The sequence below is a fragment of the Oxyura jamaicensis genome, chromosome 1, assembly GCF_011077185.1.
Source record: "Oxyura jamaicensis isolate SHBP4307 breed ruddy duck chromosome 1, BPBGC_Ojam_1.0, whole genome shotgun sequence".
Classification (NCBI taxonomy): Eukaryota; Metazoa; Chordata; class Aves; order Anseriformes; family Anatidae; genus Oxyura; species Oxyura jamaicensis.
This window is the reverse complement of record NC_048893.1, coordinates 115,394,135-115,419,591: the sequence shown is the minus strand read 5'-3', so window position 1 is coordinate 115,419,591 and position 25,457 is coordinate 115,394,135. Positions and strand designations below refer to the sequence as shown.

General features: G+C 35.9%; 3 protein-coding genes across 14 annotated transcripts in view; 2 read left to right on the top strand and 1 right to left on the bottom strand.

Annotated features, from left to right (window-relative positions):
• CASK (calcium/calmodulin dependent serine protein kinase) overlaps positions 1 to 25,457 on the bottom strand; it is a 214,611-nt gene that overhangs the window by 90,850 nt on the left and 98,304 nt on the right. For all 11 annotated transcript variants that reach the window (XM_035315990.1, XM_035315991.1, XM_035315993.1 and 8 more), the window contains exons 4-5: positions 25,380 to 25,457; positions 23,140 to 23,212 (exon numbers count right to left, since the gene is read on the bottom strand). In XM_035315990.1, coding sequence (XP_035171881.1) covers positions 23,140 to 23,212; positions 25,380 to 25,457 — 151 coding nt within the window. The remainder of the gene's footprint in view (positions 1 to 23,139; positions 23,213 to 25,379) is intronic.
• Positions 2,146 to 6,555, top strand: GPR34 (G protein-coupled receptor 34). The gene is made up of 2 exons (XM_035316010.1): positions 2,146 to 2,269; positions 4,056 to 6,555. The coding sequence occupies exon 2, from the start codon at positions 4,079 to 4,081 to the stop codon at positions 5,225 to 5,227; it is 1,149 nt and encodes a 382-aa protein (XP_035171901.1). The 5' UTR covers positions 2,146 to 2,269; positions 4,056 to 4,078; the 3' UTR covers positions 5,228 to 6,555.
• Positions 13,823 to 16,917, top strand: GPR82 (G protein-coupled receptor 82). Of its 2 annotated transcripts, none has more exons than XM_035316013.1 (3): positions 13,823 to 13,994; positions 14,440 to 14,509; positions 15,662 to 16,917. In XM_035316013.1, the coding sequence occupies exon 3, from the start codon at positions 15,695 to 15,697 to the stop codon at positions 16,676 to 16,678; it is 984 nt and encodes a 327-aa protein (XP_035171904.1). In that variant the 5' UTR covers positions 13,823 to 13,994; positions 14,440 to 14,509; positions 15,662 to 15,694; the 3' UTR covers positions 16,679 to 16,917. The 2 variants fall into 2 exon arrangements, with proteins under 2 accessions (XP_035171904.1, XP_035171903.1); XM_035316012.1 differs by having other exon boundaries at positions 14,413 to 14,509.

Below are 25,457 nucleotides of genomic sequence, written 5' to 3'. Positions count from 1 at the left end.
CAGGAAAGAAACATAACATCCCTGTGATGTTTCTAATAAGTGATGAAAAAATTGGTTAGGTTTCTAAACTGTATTCTATGCACAGTCATCCATACCTTTGATTTTCTACAGTCTTTCCACTAATTACAGTGAGGTGTAACATGTAAAAAAAGAATAGTACTCTATGACTATTTGGAAGGATAGTGACTGTTGTGGGAAGAAGCAACATACTGACAAAATCTACCAAAATGCAATTTAGTATTTAATACACGTAGCCCAAATATTGCAATTAGCATCGATCGACTTCCTACATTTACTCAGAGCTTCCCTTTGCACAGTCAACTGTATTATTTAAAAGGATATCAGATCTGTACACTTCTTGAGAAAATGTTACTGCTTAAATTACAAAGCTAGGAACTCAAAATAGGATGCCCTATATTCTCTCAGAATTTTCCTTCTTCTCTCACAAGACAAGTATGTGCTGCACTAAGTTAGATTTCCTTGTATACCCGTCCTCCTCCAAGGAACCTGAGAGAACAAAGCTGCTCACCACATAGAGGATTTAAGGTTAAACTGCCTTTGGGGGCAAACGAAACTGCTCAAATCTTAAACAGCAGAATTACAACTTCCCTGTATGGATGACCAAGCAAAGAGTGGAACAATCCATAAGCAAATTCTTTCTATGCTATTTTGTGCACTACCTGTATTGTATGGTTTTAATTTAGGTTGAGGACCATCTTGTATGACACCCACAATTCTCTAATACTCAAAACCAAGCTTACTGTATTAGACTTTGAAGGATATAATTATCATAACAGAAGACTGAAAAAGCTCAGCTTACCCATAGCCTCACCTATATATATACAGAGAGTCATGAACTGTTGTTACCTTTGATACTTCCTTGCCATTTACTTACTGGTATAGCAGATTAATCAGATTTTGTGACACGACTATAAATACCTGCTCTTAAACATTTTGGTCTTATTAATTATCAGGATGGAATTATGATAACATAGTAACAACAACCTTTTTCTGCAAACTGGAAAACAACAGACTTGGCTCTATTCTGTCTAGTTCAGATGGGTCTTGAGGAGGATTCAAAAGGCATAAAAAAAAACACAGAACAACTTTGGGTGATCACTCTGTCCCAAGTATTTGCACTACCTAGTAGCTAACTAGCAGCAAGGGTATTCCAATAGAAACACATGATGAAAATAAAAATAACACTCCAGACATGTTGTATGGTCTTGGATAGGTATCTCTAAAAGGAAAATAACCACTTTAGACCTTTGAGCCAGACTAGCGCAAAGGAGCTACAAGGGGCTCAATCTGACTACCTAAGAAATCATCTGTAGCTGTACATGTTCTCTTCAGAAAGCTGTAATTGTATGAGAGCAAGTTAAGACTGCAGAGCCTGTTTGCAAGTCTAACTGAAACCTGCAGTCCCAAACAAGCCTGATTCCTAGACAGATGATATAACTAGAATGTTAACATGCAAATTCTCATTTCAAATACTAAGGACAATACTAAGACAGTATTCTTGAGTTATCATTAAGTTTAGGCTACCTTATGTTAATAGTACTCCTAGAACCAATTTTTAAATTTGCAATTTATAAGTGTGATGTTCAATCCCTTACATCCTATTTAAAATAGTATTACCAGGTGGTATTATCTCCAAGTATTTTATTTCACTTCTGCCTTATTGAAACTGTGAAGCTGCACACTTTCACATTCTATCATCACTGACACTATGAGTGAAAAAAAATCAACTTCAAATTTCTCACTCCAAGCAAGGGGGAAGGTAGATGGATGAGATCTAGACCAATACAGGAAAACATGCCACTTCACTGTGGTGTTGATTTCTCTTTACCTTACACATACAACTTTAAGAAGCAATACTATTTTCATGCTGTACCAACATAATGGCTTTCCAAAAAGGAAGACACTGGCATTAGTCACCAGAAATAAAGTTTCTCTGAAAAAAAATATCTAAATCTCCAATTCAGAGAAAACTTTAAGATAGAAGCTCTCCCAGCAAAGCCCAAATTAACAGCAAAATCAATCTTTTCAATAAACTGAGTTTTGCTAGTTAAAAATACCTTCAAAAAACACAACAGTTGCAACACTAGTTAAAACTTCCCCTTGTTGCTAATTGCACTGTGTCAGCTGATTTTCATACTTTCATAGAGAAGCTGGTACTCTGGCTTTCTAATAAGAGGACATGCATGCTACTCCTCCCTGTCTTCAGCAGTGGTTTTCAAAATCAGCAGAAGTTCTTAAAACACAAATGGTAAGTGGCTTCTTTTATGCTTCAGATACACTAAAACAAATTACTATTGCAATGTCTCTTAATTACAAAGGCACTATCAGCCTTCAGACCTGTAATTTATCTGTAATTAAAGCTGGCGTGCATGCCTGCTTATGTTTCTAATGTATCTGCAGTGTAATTGCTTTTTTCCATCTCTCATTCAGCTAAAAGATGTAAACTAACTATGCAATTCATGATGTGAAACATTTTTACAGATAAGCAACAGACATAAGATTTTAAAACAATATATAGATTTCAGCACGTATTTGAAGGTACTGCATTTTTTTAACCAGATACAACTTTCAAAATTACTTCTAGACCATACCTTACTAAATGGAAATATGAAAAGACAGCAGCAGTTTTAAAACTGCCAACATATTGCCCATATTTAATGCAATTTTAAGATCAGCCAACATGAAATAATAAAATATTTTACTGTCTTCTCAATAATTCAGATTCTGTATGTACATCAGCTTTTACTATGCATTTTGCCTAAAATGCTGCCATAGCTATATCACACATTAAAATGCAAATTTGCATTTTTAAGACCAACCATGCAAATGAAAAACTATTTTAAATTTGTGTATATGGTAAAGAATGCTTTTTTTTTTTTTTTTTCCTTCTGTTGTTGGAGACATCTGCTCAGAAAACCAAAAACAATTCTGCAGTTCTTTTGAGACTAAGAGAACAGAAGCTTGCTTCTGCAAACACCAAATTTTTACCACTGTGGCATATAAATCAAGGAAATATTTTATATTATTAATAATCAGTCATAAGTCTCTAAACAGTTCTTTGCTATTCTGCTGTGCTAACCACTTTTTTTTTTTTTTTTTTTTGGAGGGAGTTTTCTTTCTTTGGTCAAAGCTGATTTTTATCTTCTAGATTGTACCTTCCTGCTGAAAAATAAGCTCAGTGAAATTAAAAACTTTATGAAAATAAGGATAGATGTGAAAACAATCTGTTAGTGCATAATGTAGTTTTCAAGCTAAAATTAGTTTCCTTGCACAATCTTGATTTATGAACTCGCAACAAAAGGAAAAAATGCATTTACATGAAAATAGGAGTTATTAAAAGAAGCTAACGTAACAGTGCTGACTCACAGTGTTACAACAGATTACATGGCCAAATAATTATCAAATGGCAATTGCTCTTCTGAATGAAAACCAGTGACTAACAAGCAAGACACTGGGTACTTACCTAAAATCAATAGTGCTTAGAATTAATATATTTTTATGTACTTTTTATCAAACTGACAGTACTTAGCTGTGCAGTACTTCAGTGCATCTTGTACTTCATCCAGTACTTCATTGCATCTTAATTTTTTTATCAGTGTCAGAAAAAAAAACAAAAATAACATGAGAACTTAAAAAGTATTTGATTTGTACTTACAGATCAAACAAAAAAATGTAAATTTCTATTTTTTTTTTCAGCAAAATATAATAGTTGATTTTAAAACAATTTAAGATAGTAATAACAATGTAATGATAAGAATAGAGATCTGTGTGAGTACTCTGTACCATCTGTTCTCGCTCACTTTGCATGAAGAAAAACAGGGAACTAATTCTTCTAGAATTACATTATATCATGGTATTTGCCTGAAAGTCCTTCTTCTACTTGGGTACAATTACGTGCATTTACTTTATTTACTTATTGTCTTATTTATAAGACTATGTATATACAATGACTTTGTATGCAACAAAGCAAGCAAAGACACAAAAGGGATCCCATGATGATTTAATTCTTAGATTTTCTCTTTGCATCCTTACAGACCAGCTAAGAAAATCCTCATAAATGATGGCTACAGCTTCAGCTGAATTACTGACCATTCTTCCAAACAAGAAAGCCTTCTGGAGTAACCATACCCACCTAGCCACAAACGCCTCCGAAATTCAAAACAATGCCAGCTGTTTCTTAGAAGATGATGCGTTGTCATTTGCTTTAATACTTTTTTACTCTGTTATTTTTGTCGTTGGATTGGCCGGAAATGTTATAGCCCTGTTTGCTTTCCTGTGCATTCACCAGAAGAGGAATTCCATCCAAGTTTACTTGCTAAATGTGGCCATTGCAGACCTTCTGCTGATCTTCTGTCTTCCCTTCCGAATATTGTACCATGTTAACAATAACACCTGGATGTTTGGACACATTTTATGCAAGATTGTAGGAACTCTATTTTACATGAACATGTACATTAGCATAGTACTGTTGGGACTAATTAGTCTAGATCGTTATGTAAAAATAACTAAGTCTATAAAGCGTCCTAAAATGCTAACTGCTACCCAAAGTATATATATTTGTTGTGGTGTGTGGGCACTTGCACTAACAGGATTTCTAGTAGTAGTCGCACCATCTTTCTTTAAGAGTGAGGTCAGAAATTCTACTAAGTGCTTTCATTACCGAAATAAAAAGAATGCAATGACAGAAGCAGTTTTAAATTACATTATTGTCATAATCTTCTGGACAGTTTTTTTCCTTTTGATACTTTCATATGTTAAAATTGCCAAGAATCTTCTGAAAATCTCAAGAAGAAGATCTAATTTTCCCAATGCAGCAAAATATACCCAAACAGCAAGGAACTCCTTTATTGTACTAATTATTTTCACCATCTGTTTTGTTCCATACCACATCTTCCGATTTGTCTACATTACATCACAGTTACAAAATCCACTTTGTTATTGGAAGGGAATCATTCACAAAAGCAATGAGGTGATGCTCATATTTTCATCTTTTAACAGCTGCTTAGACCCAGTTATGTATTTCCTGATGTCCAGAAGTGTCCGTAAGACTGTATTCCAACTTATTTGTAGAAAAATTCATGGAGATTCAAGCATAACTCTGGAAAGTACTTCAGAAATAAAACTTGGACAATACACACAAGAGCGATTTTCTACTACCACTCCCCACTCAAGTTCTGTTAAGAAGAAGTTTGATCTGATTAAGTAAATGGGTAACAGCTTCTCTCTTTGTCACTCTAGGACATCAACTCAAGATGCACCAAATGCAATACTGTATGGCTACTAATCCTGCCTCATTCTTCCTGTTAAAAAACGAGAAGTCTTACTTCTGTTTGTGAAAATGAGAAGTGACTTTTCTGAAGTACTTCACGCTTGTTTATCCAAGAAAACAAAACAGGAAACGTCCTTAAAAGTTATCTCAGACACCTTCTGTGGGACTAATATAGAACACTAACTCTTTGAGGAGATTTCTACAAAGTTGTTTGAGCCTGTATAGACATAAATATTACCAATTTGTGTATGTAAACAGCAGATGAATTTTGTAAAAGTAATGTGTCCTCTTCAAAAGAGCTATACGAATCATTAAAGGTTTTATGTACTTCTCGATTTTAATAGGCTTCAAAGAGATCAGCATTTTACAGAACTATTTTTTGCATGAAAATACTTAAGAATTTAGCAACATATGTGGCTTAAACATGAGGTGAAGAACATGACTGCCACTAATTCAGTTATAATAATAGAAGGCACACTTTATTAAATATCAAAGTTAAAATATACAAGCCTCCTAAACATTTTATTATATTTTCAACATTTTAATGAATGTCGAGGGTGAATACTTGAGGAAAAGTAACAATGGTTAAGAAAATTAGAAATTCATGAAGGAGAGAAAACATACTGGTCTTTTCAGTTAGCTAAGATTTCCTTCTTATTCTGATCAACAAATTTGGTGGCTTCAGCTACCCAGAGTATTTCAACATGGAAAATGCTCACCAAATTGAGCATATAGAGCAGAATGTATATGTAATTATAAATAACATATATATAAATATAAATTATATATATATATATATATATATAAAGTAGCTCTCCTGCACATTGGAAGCATCAGCTTTGACCTTTACTCAAGGTCAGTCAACTAGTCTACCTACCTGTTTAGAATTTCAAACTGTAAAGTTGTATAGAATAAAAGAGGGCTAAAGGTGGTTGTTAGACACAAAGACACGCAAAGAGGCACCTATACAGAGAACAATTTAAATGTCTAGCATGGGAGGCCAGAAGGGTGAACAGATCAGATACCAGATAGTAGCTCTACAAAATCAGGATATATTATGTCAAACAAGCAATATTGCTCAGGTTGATTTTGATATTGATTTTAATATGACTATCAGTAACTTATCTGGTGGATCGTGTGACTTCTTATACCTAATCTATGTCAAAACTTGCATTTTTTTTACTAATCTTGTACAATATTCTGATTTTATAGAAGCTACTCATAAAACTCTTACTGAACAAAGAAAACATAATTCACCTCTCCTAGATATAATTGTGGTTTAATTTTTATGTGATTTTACTTCAGTTTTGGTGTCCTGGTTTTGGCTAGGATAGAGTTAATTTTCTTAAATAGCAGCTGGCATGGTGCTATGTTTTGAATTTAGGATGAGAATAATGCTGATAACTCCCTGATGTTTCAGCTGTTGCAGAGCAGCATTTGCACAGAGCCAAGGACTTTTTGGCTTCTCACGCTGCCCTGCCAGCAAGGAGGCTGGGGGTGCCCAAGGAGCTGGGAGGGGACACAGCAGGGACAGCTGGCCCAAACTGGTCAAAGGGATGTCCCACCCCATGTGGCATCATGTTGAACAATAAAACGGTGGGAAAAGAAGGAGAAGAGGGGATGTTTGGAGTGGTGGCATTTGTCTTCCAAGGAACAGCTGCACATGAAGAGCCCTGCTTTCCTGTAAGTGGCTAAACATCTGCCTGCCAATGGGAAGCAGTGAATGAATCCTTTGCTTTGGTTTGCTTGTGCAGCTTTTTTTTTGCCCAGTTAAACTGTCTATATCTCAACCCACAAGTTCTCGCTCTTTTACCTTCCCAGTTCTCTCCCTCAACCTGCTGCGGGGGAGTGTGTAAGTGGTTATGTGGGGTAAGCTGTCTGCTGGGTGAAACCACAACATTTGGTTGAAGTGGATGTAAACAGGTTAACTCAAGAACAATGACTAGATCGTGTGCTTTATTTTATATTTACACACACATATACATATTTACAAAAAAAATGGCAGGGTTTCTTAATCTTCAAGAGTGTTCTATTTAAACCAGAATTTTGATCAAAAGGATTGCAATTCATGGACACTGCACTACTGAAAAAAAATAGTATTCTGGAGACGCTTTGGTAAATAATGTAACATTTACTTGGTTACTATAACCTTATTTTGTAAGCAGTACATGAAAAGGTAACAGGAAAATGTCAGTCCTGTAGAGCAAGTTCATGATTCTGGTCCATGATGTGAATACTATTATGAAGGCTTGTTTTTAACTTTTTTAACAGTGAAAGCTATTAAGTATTTTCTTCCAGAGGAGAGATTTCAGGAGCTATAGTTTAGTTGTTTGTTCTGGGCAAAACCATAGCAACTACAATTAAAATTTGTCAAACATAGGTGTATAAGATACCCAGGGAAAAGTGAAGAGATTTGTTTGATGGAAGTCATGCACCAGAAAATCAGTTAAAAACGTGCTTTTAGAGAGGAGCTAGCAGAGGAGCTCTCTGAGGAGCTGAGAAACACTGGGATAAAGGTGATAGAGTGTAAGTGGACTCTAGCAAAATCACTTACTAAAGGTTCAAAAGAAACCTAGTTTGTTAGATGTCAATTCTTGCTTTGGAACTCATTGAAATTTGGAAATAAAGCTTAAAAAGTAGATAGCTTTTTCCTTTGTGACATTCATCAAGAATATGCAAATGGATAAATTTACAAATATGTTAGATACAATCTGGAATGAGCGACAGTAAGGAGGTGACAAAGTTTTCAAACAATAAATACATGATTATTCAGGGTATCCAACCCTAAAAAAAGAGCAAGACATCAACTCTCTGTACAACAGCAATAACACAGCAAAAACATTGCTAAAATTAGGAGCAAAAAACTGAGAAGTCATCATTGTGGTATCGTATAATTTATACGATACAGATTCTATGCAGAATACATTAAATAAATCAACTCTTCGGCTCAGAAAGAAAACCTGAAAGAGGGCACAATAAGTTTATAATACCAGGTATGGCATGGAAGAGGGGAAATGTGAAGACCTATATGCTCTTTTGAGTCCTAATATTAAGAGAGCAGAAGTTGGAAGAACAGAAACAAAACAAAACAACCAACAAACAAGTGAAACTACTTCATTTTAGATTTCCACGACTGTGTAAATTAGTGCTTCAAGATGTTAAAGGTCTGATGGCTTTAGACTGGCTCAGAAAGAGATGTGAAACTAGACAGTACTGTCATATAGGAAACAATGACTACTGCACCAAAAGCAAAGGCAGGTACTTTTGCTATGTTTTAATACTTATTATTATTATTCTGAAATCAGTTTTCCCAACTTCTGAGGGCAAAATGTCGGGTGCTGCAAACTGACATTACTGAAGAGCAAACAGCCTAAAGCTCTTGAGAGGTCTGCCGAAAATTACACCGTGAAATTTCAAGTGACCATATAATTAGTCACTTCAGTAGTGTTGTAGTGTTTGTTCCTTCTTGTCTTAGCAACGCTACCTTAGTGGTATGAGGGCCAACTTAAAGTAATCAGTTGAGTCTTCAGATGAATTTCAACTAAAAATCTTTTTGTTTATGCCTGCAGAGCATCACAAATACAAAAAGAGACTTGCTAAGTAATTCAGATCCCACTTTTTTTTTTTTTTTTTTTTTTTTTCCCTTTGCTTCATAGCAGCAAACACAATTGTGATGCTGCATTTGTACAATACACATTATAACCTCTGAATAGCATGCAGGTTTCAGTGGCATTTCTGTAAGACATAAGCACTGCTACAAATTGCAAGACAGTCAGTTTGTGCCAATTTATAGATTCACTTATATATAATAGAAAACTCTGGGACTATTCCTTCAGTAATGTTCTTCTTTCAGTAAATACAGGCTAACTCAACGCGTTTCCATATAATCCGTATGAACTTCATTTTCCTTCTTTATTCAAAATTAGAAATACCCAAATTTCAGCCAGTAAACAAAAATGTCACCTTTTTAACATGTAAAAAGGAGTTCATATTTGTCATTAGAAGAAATACTGATTACACATATAAAGAAAATGCATATAAAGCATACATGCCAGCTAGTCACTTTTATACTTTTTAGATTTGACAAATGTATTAATAGCTACATTCTCATATATATATTCCTTAAAATAAATGGGAAAAATAAGCCAAGAAACAAAAGTGTTTCCCAGAAACTAGTTTATAACTCGAATTATAAGTGTATCCAAATGTACCTGGTTTGAGTAACCAACTTTGGTTTCTACGTTGAAATTCACTGTTATTACCCTTTTAGCCTGCAAACTGTTATTTTTCACAAGGGAACGGAATTACCACTTATAACCCAACATGGAAAACTTTAATTGAACAACTTTCACAACATCAGTCAATGAAAGCATAAGAGAGTAGTGCAACTTACATCACTGATGAATAAGCAAGAGCCATTATTATTCCCCAAAATGGAAAATTCACGTACAGACACCTTAGTTTTATGCTTTCTCTGAAAGTGCATATAGAATCTGGGGGACAGGAAAGAGTTGTACACAGTACAACAGTACAAATAAAGCGTACACAGAAAAAGAAACCACTGATAATATTCTAGCAATCCAAAATAAATTTTCAACATATTCTCTGTAGGGCTGGGAATCTTTTGCCAGCCTTTGTTCCATCCCTTACACAAATTCCTAATTACTGAGGGTTGCCTAGCGAGGGATTCCAAGAAAACAGAGAAAGCACTATAAAGCTGTTACCATTCACTGTTTAGAGATGTAATAGGTAGGAAAAATCCTTAGTACAAAAGTTGTTCACAGACATCACAAGGGTGGGAATAGTTGAGGGTAAGGGATGATGCTGCAAAAAGCCTTTACAATCAGACTCCACAGTGGTAAATATAGATGTAAGTACATGAATGGTAGAGAAATGTCTGATTGTGTATCACACTACTGCAAAATGAGAAATAAAATGAGGAAGAAAAGAAAACCAGTGTTTATTTCTAAGTTTATATTTTAAAAAACTGAATCAATTACTTAAAATATACTAGAAAAGTACATTTTGCTACATGCTGCCTTCAGAAGTTATCTTGCTTTTGTCTGTAAATGATGAGTCCTGGTTCCTTTAAGTTTGCATACAGAGGGACAGACTGAACACCTTCGATCTTATCAAAAAGCAAGGCCAGCTGCTTCAAAGAACTCTCTAACCTCAGATATAAATGACCATGTACTTTTAAAAGAAAAATATACTCCCTGTTCCTCCCACAAAAATTCCCACTAGGTAAAGATGCTAACACATATATGGTCAACAAGACACTGAAAGCTTGATGAAAAGACTTTTGCCAAGGGGGCTGGCAATGTTCTTTATCACCAAGAAATTCATTTTGTAGACAAAGCTCCCCAGCTTTAGAGCCAGCAGAATCTTTTGAATACCAATTTCACCTTTATTACCATATTTCAGGTTTTCATTTTTGCTTGAGCATTAAGAACCACCTGGGAAAGCCAAAATGCTCTTACATAAAATATTTAACTCAAAAAATACAAATTACAGTATGGTAAAAAACAAACAAGCAAAAAAAAAAAAAAAGACAGAGAAAGCTACTTATTTGACTACAACAATCATTAAAGTTCTCAAGTTAAGAACTGATTTTGGAAGTTAAAAATAATAATTATCATGACCAATATGCAGTTACTGCTTTATAAGTATCAAATATCGTAAAGGAGACCTCTGGAGGCCGCATAAAGAATTTCACCAGGGGAAAAAAATCGAAGTTTTTAGCATGGAAGTCCTGAAGTCTAAAAATTTTGGAAGATGATTTTTATTGGTAATATCAACTTCAAGCTAAGTTTCCCAGCTTAAAAGGGATTGTTTAGCTTGTGTTTTCTGTACGTAAAACAACTACCTAGAGAGCTGTGAAACACTTAACCTTGCATATTTTGACAACCAAATGATCAAATGTATGGGTGCAATATAACCCGATTTCTATATCACTAAGGATGCTAGAAATACTACAAAGTAGTAGTTGCTAGAAATATGCAGCTTATATTGCATACACTTGCAGCTCATCAAATAACATAAGAATGCTCATTCTTGATCTATTTTGCTGAACTGCAAGGGCAGTTCTAAAGCTGATGAAAATAATTAATGAGTAGCAAAAGGAGACAGTCTAACACAGATCCAACTCAGATGTGCCAAATATTTTATATCCACTGATTCAGTATAGTACTTGATTCAAATAAAGTAGATTTAAAAATGAACTTAGCGGACTTCACTTTGATCAGGATTTCTCACAATATAAAATACATATACTGACTTAAGAGCTAAAATCCTCATCATATCAAGTCAGAAGGGCTGGACACACACCGGGTCATGCTGTCAAGGAGAGCTGATGAACAGGCAGAGAGGAACCATGGTGGTCTGCACCAACTCTCCTGATCTAGATGTCCAACTAAAAATGGATACCATGTAGTGCTTTTGTCTTAGAGTTTATGCAGTCAATAAACTTTCAATTTTAACGTTTAATTAAAAACAAACACACAAAACAAAAAACAACCCTCCAAAACCCAACAGTGCAACAAAACTAAGCGCTAAAAGTCAAAGTTCTAAGCAAATTACTTGGTAAATTATTTTTTTGGAAAGGAAACATGAATTGCACACATAACAGTCAATCCATCTTAGAGACTTATCCTGGTATTAAAAGCCACCCAACAGATCAAATTCCAAGTACAAGAAATTATACTTCAAGTTAAAGGCCACTGCATGTTTGATGTATGCTATGCATTTATTTAGGATGATTCATCCTTAGCATCCAGCATCCTGGATTCATTAGGGGCGCCCACTTTTCTGTGCCCTGTGCTAGCAGATGCCTTCCATCCATCAAGCTGCAGAGACTGAGTGCATCTCTTGGGCCTTTCATGGCACAGAGAGAGCCGGGACTGCTACAGGAACCAAGGGTAACTGGGCTGCTGCCTTCTTCCATCCTATGGGGAGCAGCTGCTGGCAATCCACTGTACATCCTGTTGTACAGCAGGAACAGTTCTCCATCTAGGTTGTGACAGACACAAGGAGATGAGGTTGACTGGGCTGTCTTCTATCATCTTGAGAATATAGAAGGGAAAGGCAGGAGACATGCATGTAGATCACTCTGTTATATATCGCTCTGTCATATACTGTTGTACTAAATAATAGAGTTAGGTACGAGTTATAAATGGCTATACGCAATAACTGTCCTCACTGTGAATTTCCTTGTCTTTTCAATTTTTTTTCCTTGTCTTTTCAATTTTGAGCCACAAATTAGGTTCTCTGCAAACAGCATCAAAAAAGTAACATACACTGCTTACTGGCATATAAAATCCAGTAACAAGTTTAAATTATAAGTAATCATGGTTTAAGAGTGCTGAAAATATAAATAATTGAGGTGAACAAAGTAAGTGAATACCATTATGAAGAACTTATGAGTGAATTGCATAAGAGATGCACACAGACTGTTTGAGTATCATCAAATGTATTTTAGATAAAACAAACCATTTATAGGTTAGGTGAATGGAAACAGTCCACTAAAAGAATGAGGAAGGTTATCACAGTTTTGAACTAATGACATACTTCTGGTGTTGTTTTTTTTTTGATTGATTTGTTTTTGTTTTTACTTACAATATCCCATTCCTTTGTTGCCCATCTCACTAACCAGTTGCAAAATGAAGTCTGATAGACTGTAAGTCACTTTATTAACCTGTTATCATACCACAGATCAGAAAAAAAAGTAGCAATACCTCTTCGCATAGCAAGAATTATGAACACTGAATTAAAAATACTACAGCCTACTGGTAATAACCAACTGAGTAATAATAATAAAAAACTCTGCTAACTGAAATTGCTCACACCTTTCCTCCTAGCACATTTTCAGGATATGTATTCTTGTGTCTAAAACTGGATGGAACACCACAGAAACAAGGACTTATAAGACTGCTTAAGAGACTATTAGATATTTAATTAATACAAGAACCTTTCTATTAAAACAAATTCTAACACAATTATATATTCAAAAGTTGAAAGAAAAGGTAAAACTAAGCTTAACAGGAACAAAAATTAAAATATGCATGAAAACTAATTACAGCATTATGAAGTAATTACTAATATTTCCCAGCACGTTCCCTCACCTAAATTTAATCTTAAATGAGGTCAATTTTTTAGTCTAAATAGAAGGCCAGAATACATGCCCATCATTTTAGAACAACAACAACAAAATGAACAATTAAATCCATAGTAGATCACTAAAGTGGATTCTTGGATTCTTACAGGGGGTGCTTACATGTGAAGCAAAGCAAACACAACAAGAATCTTAGTAAAACTGCAGAAGTTTTTTTTTATGGTATCTCCTCTGTTCTCATAGAGGAACTTATTTAAGGCTTTTGAAAACTCGTATCTGACGACCACAGATGTATCAGAAAGAAGGAAATTCAGAAGTCTCAAGCTCCGCAGAGCTAAGCGGAGTTTGACTCATCTGTGATCAACACTCTTCTTCCGGAGGAGGGAAAACATCCTTTGTAGCCTTCTGGGTGGTTTCTGTAAAACACTCTATTTCTTGGACACAAACTGAGTTGGTTTTCCTGAGTGATTAGTAAGCCTAGAATGCATCAGCTGTTAACTGCTTGCACAAAATCCAGCATGTGACTAGACGTAAGTGATCTGTTCATTTGGTCACTGACACGAGGATATGACATGGATACACTTATTACTGCGGGTGGGTTTCAGGAACAGTCAGTCAGCTTCATGAAAACTCTTGGAACTGAAAAACAGTTAAACTGCACTGAAAATAAGTTCTCACGCATAAAATATCAACTTTTCTTTTTAATTCTGGGAAGTGGGCAGTCTTAAAAGAGCATGACTCTAACAATTCCTCCACCCCCAAAAGGAGGAAAGAACCATATAAAGTATTTTAAGGTATTTCTGTGCCATAGCTACATGGCCAAAGGACTGTTACAATCAATCTTCCAGTCTTCTCTATTTCATTCTTTTTTATTCTCTAATGGAGCTGTATCCTGAACTAACTGCAAAGACTGTTTTGCAGACATTTTTGGTTTGAACTTTAAAAGCCTAGCTGCCTTTTGACACTGCCAAAGAAAAGTGCACATTCTGAAAACCTAAACTGTATTTTCCAGAATTAAATATCATCCTTTTCATTGCAGCAGCGGAGATAAAAAGGACGTAAGACAAAATTTCCCTCTCTCCAAAGGAAGGTGCCTGCAGCTTGCATAGGTAAGCTTAAAAGTGCTACTTCTTTGTTTCACCAGATAAAATCTGTGTGTTCACACAAAAATGATCATTAGATTTCTAAATGACTGAATCCAACAATTACTTTATGAATTTAACTCATTGAAATAAAAGAATTTAATACAATTTGGTTCAACGATTGATATGGGACTTAGGCAAAGATGCAACAGCTACAAAAAAAAGTTGGTTTAACTTGCAAGTTGTCAAACATGAGTTATAGCATAATTTTTAAATATGACTTTTACAACTTCTTCTTATGTATCTATCATCTTGGTGTATAGGCGTTTTATCACAGTTACACAGAATATTCTTTGGTATTTGCTTATAGACATTTCAAAAAATTATTCTCAATCTGTAAGTTTGAAATCTGCTTTTTTTTTTTTTTTTTTCCATATGCTTTTATATGGAATAATAGCTAAGTTGGATACACTTCACTAAACTTGTATCTATACAATGACAGAATCTCTGTTCACTACAGGTTAGTAAGTGAAAGGCACATTTTTATGCATTATAATTGTACAGAACTTTAACCACCAAATTGATTTGATTTATTACAGTCTGGAAATTGAGAATAAATTGAAAAGTCAGCTTGGAAATACATCATTTTTCAGCAACTGTTTCATATGTTCATGACTAAATCATTCATGCAAAATGTGTATCTCTAAGATCAGATCTCTAAACAAAGTAACATTAGATACTGATAACAATACAAAATAAATGCACCCAGATAGATCCCAGAATCATGTACAGTTTAATTCTTACTTAAACGGAGGTACAGGATACTCCTCTGCATTTCTGCAATTACAGTAACGCTTTGCATTTATTTTGCTTATTTAACTTAAAATAGTCTAGAAGCGGTTTCCAAAGTAGGTTACAGATGTTCCAGGAGATTGAGAAATACACCAAGACCACATAAGTTATTGTCAGACCCTAGCTTAAACCTTCTATTTCCTCATTTATTTTATTAGGTTCTATGCACGTAAAGTGCATAAGCTAAAGCTTTTTTTCCTTCACAATATCTGTCAAAGGTAGGAATTAGTAACACTGAAAAGCAAGGAACAGTTAAAAAGCAAGGATCATAAAAAAAAGATGCTAGATACACATTACAGAATAATAATTTCTCTAATTGTGTTTCAGCCCTCACCATTTATACAAGAAGACTCGGCATAAATGACAAATTCAACATGTACTCTCCAGCCATCATTAGCTACTACTGTAGCTCTACCCATCATCTACTCTTTCCTGTTTACAACTGGCAGTTTTGGAAATACTCTCGCTGCCTGCGTATTTTTAAGGCAAATACCCACAAGAAGAACACAATACATCTATCTGGTAAATCTTGTCACTGCAAATTTGCTCATATGCAGTGCTATGCCTTTCCTGGCTGCCTATTTCGCAAATGGGCATAACTGGACATATAAATCTGGAATATGCCAGATAGCGTACCACCTTGGAACTACTATTACGCATGTCTGTATGTATGTTACAATTATAATTTTATGTACGATTGCTTTAAGTCAGTATGCAACACTGAAGAAAAATAACGATGCACAATACTCTCAAGCAGTTACGGAAAACTTCAGCAAACGTGTACTTAAAAAGTTCCGTCAGCCAAAATTTGCTAAATATTTTTCTATCTTTATATGGCTTATTGTAATGTGCGTAACGGTAGCAACTATAACATATGACGCCCAGGCAAGGTCTGAGGAAACATTTCCCACGTGTTATAACAAGAGGGTAGAAGCTGGTGAATTTACTGCAAAGATTGCAGCGTCTTTTGTTACTGCTTGTTTTTTTCTATTGTTTTTAACAGTTTTGTTGTCGTACTATTCTCTTACCAGGCATCTGAGTAGAATACAAAAAAACACTTGCATTGGACAAAAACATCTGATTTACAGAACAGTGAAAAGAAACATTCTTGTCATCCAGATAATTTTAACTGTCTGCTTTCTTCCATATCATGTTTTTAGACCAATTTTTTATGTACTGCTTCCAGGTGCAGACTGTTCAAGGCTAAACTATCTAGTGGAAATTAAAAATTTCCTTGCTTGTCTCGCTGTTTCTAGGAGTAGTGTAGACCCAGCTATAACCCTTCTACTAGATAGAACATTAAAGAAAAGTCTGTATGGCCTGTTTAAAAAATCCACACCTTAACACCACCAACATAAACCTGGTACTTTCACTGAAAAGGCCCCCTGCAATGTGAAGTAATGTGGAAAGAATTTAGTAAAACTGAACTAACAGTAAACTCATTTTGACTCCTATAATCAGACTTTTACATGAAATAGTAAATATTTAAATAAAATGATAACATATTACATGTATATATATATATATTTAATATGATCTTGTTTGCTACATCAACATTAGCCATAATAAATCCTAAGCGTATATCCAAATGAATCCAAGTAATTCATACAACGAGCTCTGTACTGCTACTTTATCCATGCAAAGCAAAATACATTTGTCTGAGCTATGGACAGTGTTTTCTACCTAAATGATCAAGGAAGATGGCAGAAACCAGCCTGAGACTGAAGACATAATTCTCTTCTGTTACCAATATTCACGGGTTTTGGACGTGGGCTTTCTTTACAGAAAAGAACAAAGCATAGATGTTTTCTCTGGAGTGGGTAGATCATATATCAAAGGCTTAAGGAAGCAGGCACAGAGAACTACCAAACACATTCAAGATTAACATGTGTTTTTTTGTTCACGAGTAAAGGGGTAGAAGGCTGATTCCCCCTTGCCCCCACCCCCTGGGAATGCATTTTTCATTCTAGCCTTCACAGGAAATCTCACAGTTAAGAATTAATCAATCACTCTGCTCTGGCATTTCCTATCATGGGCTCAGTGTCATTGCAGTGACATTTGCAACAGGGTGATTCTGAAGAGAAAGGCTGGATGGTGACTGCTAACTTACAGGTGTGAAATGTCCACAGAGGAAGAGAACTCTGGTGGCCTAAGATTTAGTGTTTGAGAAAACTGGGTTTTATATGTTCTCTGTAGCTTGGTCAGGAACTGTTTTTTCTTGGAGTCCTATCCATGGCAGCTATGTTTAATAGGCACTGGCTTCCTTACTGGTACATAGCCTTTGCGTACTCAGGACACCATACTGTGCTAGTTTCAGCTAGGATAGAGTTAACTTTCTTAAATAGCAGCTGGTATGGTGCTGGGTTTGGATTTGTGATGCAAATAACGTTGACAACACATCAATGGTTTAGTTGCAGAGCAGCATTTGCACAGAGCCAAGGCCTTTTCTGCTTTTTGTGCTACTCTGCCAGCAAGGAGGAGGCTGGGGGTGCCCAAGGAGCTGGGAGGGGGGACAGCCAGGACAGCTGGCCCAAACTGGCCAGAGGGATGTCCCATACTATGTGACATTATGCTCAACAGTAGAACTGGGAGGGAGCTCAATGAGCTGCCACTGCTCAAGGACTGGCTGGGCGTCAGTCAGCAAGTTTGAGCAACTGCATTACATATCACTTTAAAAAAAAAAAAAAAAGCTCCCCCCCATTACTCCCCTCTTATTAAACTGTCTTTTCCTCAACCCATGAGTACTTGCACTTTTGGGAGTAAACAAGCAAACAGAATTTCCATACTCCTAGTCTAATCTCGTGAGGCAATTTCTATGGTCTATTTAGAAAGGCATACATGCTTATTATTTACTGGTATAAAAAATATATGCAATAATGAACATTTAAGGATCATGAACCGTACAAAAGGAGTGCAAAACAGGAATGGCTTTCATTTTTTTTTTTTTTTTTCCTGTAGAAGTTAGACTACCGTGATGACTTATGTAGGGTTTTCAGTTATTTTTAACAATTTCTGTAAAAGACACTTCAGATTACATAATAGTCTTTTCCCTTGTATAATCTTCTCTGCAACTGAGATCAAGATGAGTTGTCCATTGAGTGTAGAAAGTGTGGAAAGTGTTACAGAATGCTAGCTGTTCTGAGAAGTTTGATCACCCACGCCAAGCTGAAAAATCACTCACTCCAAACTACCCTACCCTGAGCTCTGTAACAGGAACACTAAACTGACCCCAAATTAGCATACGGCGGTAGACACAAAATATCAGACCTTCTCTCGAAGACACCCCAAGAATTCATATCATTTGACACCGGCTTTGTATTCTGCAGATGTTCAATAAAGAGGCAAGTGAAAAAGACTGAGAATCATAGGAAAGTAGTATTTTATTAATACAATGTTACTTGTGAGAACAGAATTCTTTGTTTCTTTAACACGATTGCCATAGCATGTTTAGCAGATGACTTACAGAAAAACCTCAAGCGGGCAGCTTCAGGGTCTAACTCTTCAAAATGCTGTAGGAAACAGTTCTTGAGCAAAAGAATTTGGTTTGTGTGGGTGCGTGTTGCGCCGCATAACCAACGGCAAGCTGCCTCTGTTCAGGTCTCAACTAAGCAGTTTAAGTCTGTGTGACAGCACGGTGTTGCTGAGATTACTGTGTTTTGATCAGTGGTGGTATGTCTGCGTAGCAAAACAGTTTACTGTCAATGTACTTTTATTTTTTGCACAGGCCCCTAAGAAGAACTTACAACTTCCGTCCTTCCTTAAATACATTCTTACAGTGAATGCACTTCTCAGGCTCTCTCAGCAGGGTGCCTGAAGATATAATTCTCAGTACAGAGTTTTTTTGTGGCTTAAGTAACTCCTTCTCTGCTTTTCTAGTCACAGTACCTGTTCCCCAGTGTTGAAGTTACCAAAAAGGCCAGAAAATGGATGAAATTCAGGGAACTACTAATCAAATGTTAACTTTGTGGTAGATTATTAGTAAGATCCCATTCCACCAATTCTACACACTACTGAAAAATGATACACACTTTTAATTTTTTCCTACGTATTCTGTTTAAGATTATGTCTCCTTTGCATTTCTGAATTGCATCAAAGTCAATTTATCCTTTTTTAAACAGTAGAAAAGCTTTTGTGCAGTACATGCAAATTGAGAAACTGCAAATTGAGTGATACATTGGTCCAGCTTTTGATAGAATAGTTCACAGAGGAAAAATCCCCCCAAACAGAAGGGAACTAGGGAGAGGCAGAGAAATACTTCAGCAAAACATAGCTCATGCTGAACTTCATGCAATGCTTAGACATCCTGGTGCTAACTTAGAAGTTAGTAGGTGACTTGTGAATTATATAATCAAAAAGAAAACAATTCATTTCCATAGCAGGGAATACAAAATCCTAGAACAAACATGCACAATACACACTTTGCAAAGCAGTTTAAAAGACAAGTGTCTGCCTCCCCCCAAGTGTCTGGGGGTTAACTCATTCATATGTGCTGCTTGGGTGGCCAGCTCATCAATCAGGAGATCCCCTTTTTCTGAATGGCTGGGTAAGTGACCAGAATAAATAAACTTCCTGATGAGAAGGTACCCTCTATGTAGCTGCTGAGCTCTGCAGCAGGCCAAGCAGTATAAATTCTCAGCAAACAGCACTTGTCAGCAAAACTGCTTCTGAAAACCCAGCAACCAGCTAGCAGTATGCTAGGAAAAGGGCAAACAAAGCAAAGAAAGTGCGACTCTGACATAGGAAGCATGTGTACAGAAAGGGACATACTCATGGGGAAAAAAGAATAGTTGGAAGAAATAATGAGGAAAAATAATGTGTTCTTTATTCTTGGAGCTCCCTAGCTTCTGCACTAAACTGTTGGAAACAAGTATTCATACCTACTGAGAGATTTATAATAAAAATATTGAAGGTCTGACAATAAACTTGCCTGATTTCAGCTGCGTACCAATTGTTTTACTGATCCTACATACATAGACAAGCACTCAAACTACATGGAAGTCACTTAACATAGTGGGAGCATTTGATGCGAATCATATTCAGCTATTTATAACAAACCCGTCCCTTTCAAAGTTGTAATTATTAAAATTGTACAGCATAGAACTTAAGTCCATTGATCAGCAATATTCCTTGTAATTTGAAGTTAGAGATGCACTATTCGTTTTTCTTTTTCTTGAAGAAAGTTTCCAATCTTAATTACTGTGCAATATTGACAGCTCAAGAGAAAGTGTCTGACTTCAGTGACAAATGGTGCTCAAACTCTTGCATGTATTTTATCATGAAAAAAGACAAGCATCTCATTTCAGAGGCACATTACTCCCATTCCCCTTTTTTGTTCTTTTGCATAAAGATAATTCTGTATCCAAACTATTATGTAATAATATTTTGTATTGGAAAAAAACACTATTTCAACATGGTTACTTTCTGTAGCCATCTTTTGGGAGTTTCTGACACATCAAGGTTCTGAAAGAATAAAAGGAAGGGCCGAGTCCTATTTCACCAGGTTGGCAGAGCATGGATACATGCCATAGTAAGAGAAAAAGTCATTGAGATTCTTGTATCTGATACATAGCTGTCTTGTGTTTTACACCTTTCTGCATTTGAATTTTCTGCTTTACTTATATCTGATGCAACTTCCAAGCAGTGAATGAATGCAAGAACACATCTGAAGGAGAAGCAAAGGTCACAGATTATAAAGACTTTAAGTATCACTAGAGGTGGGCAAATGATACAAGGAAACTCAAGAAATTCCTGGTCTCATAGAGAAAGGAAATTAAGACAACTAGAGGAAGGAAATTAAGAGAATCAGAGGCCACCTTGTGCAAGTTTTCATGTTTTGATTATGGCAAAGGAGGTGAGGTTGGAGCATATGTGAGTTTATCATAGGCTGCAGTTGGCATTGGTAGATCTTGTCACTTACAGAAGATAAGTGAAGTTTCTGTCATCAGACTACAGCAGAGTGACGAATTCCTAATCTAACTTCTCCTAATCACTCAAGAGCTAAGAGAGAACAAAAATGCCCCAAAGACATCTAATTCTAACAATGGGGACTACAAGGTACAAATTTTCTGGTGCATCAGATCTGCTAAATGCAGAATGCCTTTTTTAAACTGCAAAAGACGTTTTGCAGTTTAAAATAACATTCACAGAAAAGAGGAAAACAATGCAGAATGATTATGTCAACCTTATGGATTTTTATTTGTTCACTTTCATTCACTCAGACAACTTGGAAAGTATTAATTTACCCTACTTCCTTTCAAAACACTGTCTACAGTGACATCTAGAGCTGAGAAATTGCAGTTTACTTACTAACATTCTACACCCAAGCTTTGTAGTTACAATATTTCTGCACAGCTTTTGCTAGGATTAAACATTGTTCAGCATGGTTTAGCATACTTTCAGCAACAGATTAAAAAACTCTTAATCATGTAACTAAACAGGTCTACTTCTAAGGACGGCATTTAACAAAAACAGCGATTTTCATGTTTTCAGAGCCTGGACAAGCTGGAAAATACAAGGGAACGAGGCCCTTGAAGTTAAAATATGTTTTTGTACAAACATGTTCCAAGAACACATACAGCTTTCAGGAAGACAAAGCAACATAAGGATGGTGTCCATACTAAAATTTTCACGTGGAACCAAACCCAAACAATGAGAACAATACAGAATCTTCACAACAGAACAAGCTCAGATATTCTACCAGCAATTAGGAAGACACCTTTAGAATCTGCTGTAAGAAATTACTTTTAGAATATCAAACTTATAAAATAAAATAAAATAAAATCCTATTAAATAGAATAATTTCCTTGGTTGTAGAGGGTAAGGAAAAAGAGACTGCTGCAATGCCTGCAATGTCTGTGCATGCAAGACCAAATGTGTGTTTAAAAAAAAAAATAAATAAATCAGTGTCCACACTCTCTCCCCTCACAGATCACCCTGTAAGTGTTTGAAACACAGCACACCCTCTCCAAATCTGCTTTATTCACTAGAATACAAGATCGACTTTTCAAACCACACCATCAGAGCTCATTACAATTTTCATTAATTCCTATAGCATTTGACACAGTTCAGATAAAAAACTCTTAGAGAAGACAACTAGGAACAGTTATCTAAGACAATGAAATTAAGAAAGAATATGTATTCAGATTGAAGAGAGACAAAAACATTTGGGTTAATACTTCCAATTACTTAAACTACAGTACTTTGAGATAAGCTAATTCCACAAGTAAACACAGAAATATTACAAAAATTTACCAACTCAAAACCACAATGTATATACATTGTTTTTAAAGACCGTATTCCTCCTCCCAAACTTGTTCATAGTAGAAAAGTTTTCATAATAATATATGTTCAAGACTGTTTGTAAAAAGCTGATAGTGCTACAATATTGTTGCATTTAAGGATGCACGTCTTGAGTTTTAGTCTAAGTGAATACTATCATTGTGCTGTCAAAATGATGTCATTAATCTACTAATTCCAGTTTAATTTATGCAATTAATTTATACACACCTTTTCCTAACAAGAAAATAAATGCAAGCAGATTTTATATGAATATTCAAGAACTAGAAATCAAACTGACTTTTAAAGCAATTTGCAATCAAATGCATATCTAATCGGTGAATAAAGACTTCCTTAATGTTCTATATTGATGGAATTAGAGACATTTTAATCTCATGGCACAGTAAAAGTCAACATGCGCAGCAAATAACTTCCTTTTGTATAGCTCCCCCCTTCTTCTAAATTGCAAAAATAATCAAAAGTAATAGTTTGCATTAATGCAGTGAGAAAAAAAAAAACCCACACCTTACCTTCACATCCCTGTGAATTATATTATTATCATGACAGTAACGTAGAGCTTCCAATATCTGTCTCATGTAATGACTGTAAAAACAAAGACATCATACATGACAAACCTGCAGGAAAAATTATTATACAGGTATAACAAACTAAGTTGAAAGAGTCTAGCCATATCAAAATAATCAACCAACTTAACTGCATACAGAATTTAGCAGAAAGTAGTTTATGTTTAATGAATGATACAATCTAAAGTTGGAGGATTTTTCTGATTGAAACCAAGTGACAAATGAGGAAAGAAAAACCTGTATTTTCTATTATATAAAGGTTTCAAATGTTTAACAATTGTGTTTCATATGATGAAGGATTCAGGAAACCTTGAAAAGAAAAAAGTGGTATCAGCGCCTGATTTGAAAGGGATGGGACCAAGATCTGAACTGGCCTGATGCAGATTGAAGACTACCTTTTTTTTTTTCCCCTGGGAGGGAGACTTAACGTTGGAGAAGGTCGCCCAGAGGCTGTCAGCTCTCCATCCTTGTAGATATTCATAACCCAACTGGACATGACCCTGAGCTACCTACTCTAGTTGACCTTGAGTTTAGCAGAGTGGCTGAAGTGGATGATCTCCAGAGGTCCCTTCCAACCTCAAGTCTGTGATCAAATCGGTTTTAGGATGTAAAAGATTTCAATAACACATTTTATATGCTCAGTGTAAAAACCAGAAACCTTCCTCCTTTTTGATTCTCTGAAAAAGTTAAACATGATGTTTGACTGGATGTTAATTTGTTGCGTACATATTTCATAAAATCATGTTCATGTTCTTTTGCACATAGTACGTTTCTAGGGTACTTATAAGTTCTGAATCATTATGGGGATATTTATCATGCTGTATCTCATCAATGATCTTGAGGAAACAGAATACATCCTCACCAGGTTTTTGAATGAGACCAAACTCTAGGTGCAGTACACACACTGAGGGCAGAGCTGCCCTTAGAAGGACTAAGGCTAGAGGAAAGGGCCAACAGAAACCTTATAGAATTCAACTAGGACAAATTCAACATCTTGTACTTGGGACAAACTAACCACTTTGAAAGTATGTGCTGGATACAGGCTGCAAGCGTATTGGCTGAGTAGCAGCTCTGTTGGAAAGGGTTGATAAACAGTTGATAGTAGGATTCATGCGTGTGTGTCCTGATATCACACTATGATAGTGTATCCTGGCACACTATCAAGGCCCACAGCATCCTGAGCTGACTCAGCAGGAGCATGACAAACTCTTCGAGGGAAGTTCTCATTAGACTGCATCCAAATTACTGCATACAAGGGAGATGCTGATTACCTTCAGTGAGTTCAGCAGACACCAAAATGCACACAGGGTTGCACATACCCTATGACAAGAGGCTGAGGGGAAGCAAATGTTTAGACTGGAGAAGGGGAAACTTAGGAGAGGACCTTGCAACAGTCTTTCCATACCTAAGAGGAGGTATGGAGGTGATGGAGCCAAATCCATAACTGAACCGCAGTGGTAATAAACTGAAACAAGGTAGGTTCCAGCTGGTTACAAGAACTCATTTTTCCACAGGAACATCATTACACACACAATGTGTCAAGTTGCCCAGGGAGGCTGCAGAATCTCTATTCTTGGAGGCTTTCTAGAACCAACTGGACAAAGTCCTGAGCAACGTGATTCAAATGCAACACTGACCCTGCCTTCAGCAGGAAGTTTAAATAGAGACCTCTTCCAGCCTGACTCCTACGATGCTAAAAATCTGCAGTGACTAGAAAAGCAAACATAGAAACTAATGAGGTTTGAGCTTAATTTTCATGCCATTAGGACATGGGGTTTTGCTGTCCTTGTATAATTTTATACTCCTTGATCTTAGTTCATCTGGTAAGTGAGAAGCTCAAGTGACTTTATATATAAAGTGATATATAAAAAGGAAGAAGAAATGAGTCCAACTAGTACAGCCAATAAGTCACCTATTGCCATCATATGAGATCCAAAGGCAAAAAGACAGAGAATTGAATATTGGATGTGAAATACTATTTTATTCAACAATCCCATCCAAACATACAATCAGTAAATGACAAAACAGTCAGAAATTCTTTCATTATGCTAATTATTGCAATAAACATTCAGATTTGGAAACATAAATATTTACAGTATTTCTACTTTTAGCTACCAGACTGTGCAACAATATAGTCCTTTCTCTTCCATTCATGCTGTGGAAATAATTAAAATTAGAACACATACCTGGCTACAGCCTCGCTGTACACAAATCCAGCATCTGCTCTCTTCACAATTTCAAAACACAGATCTGCTCCATCCATA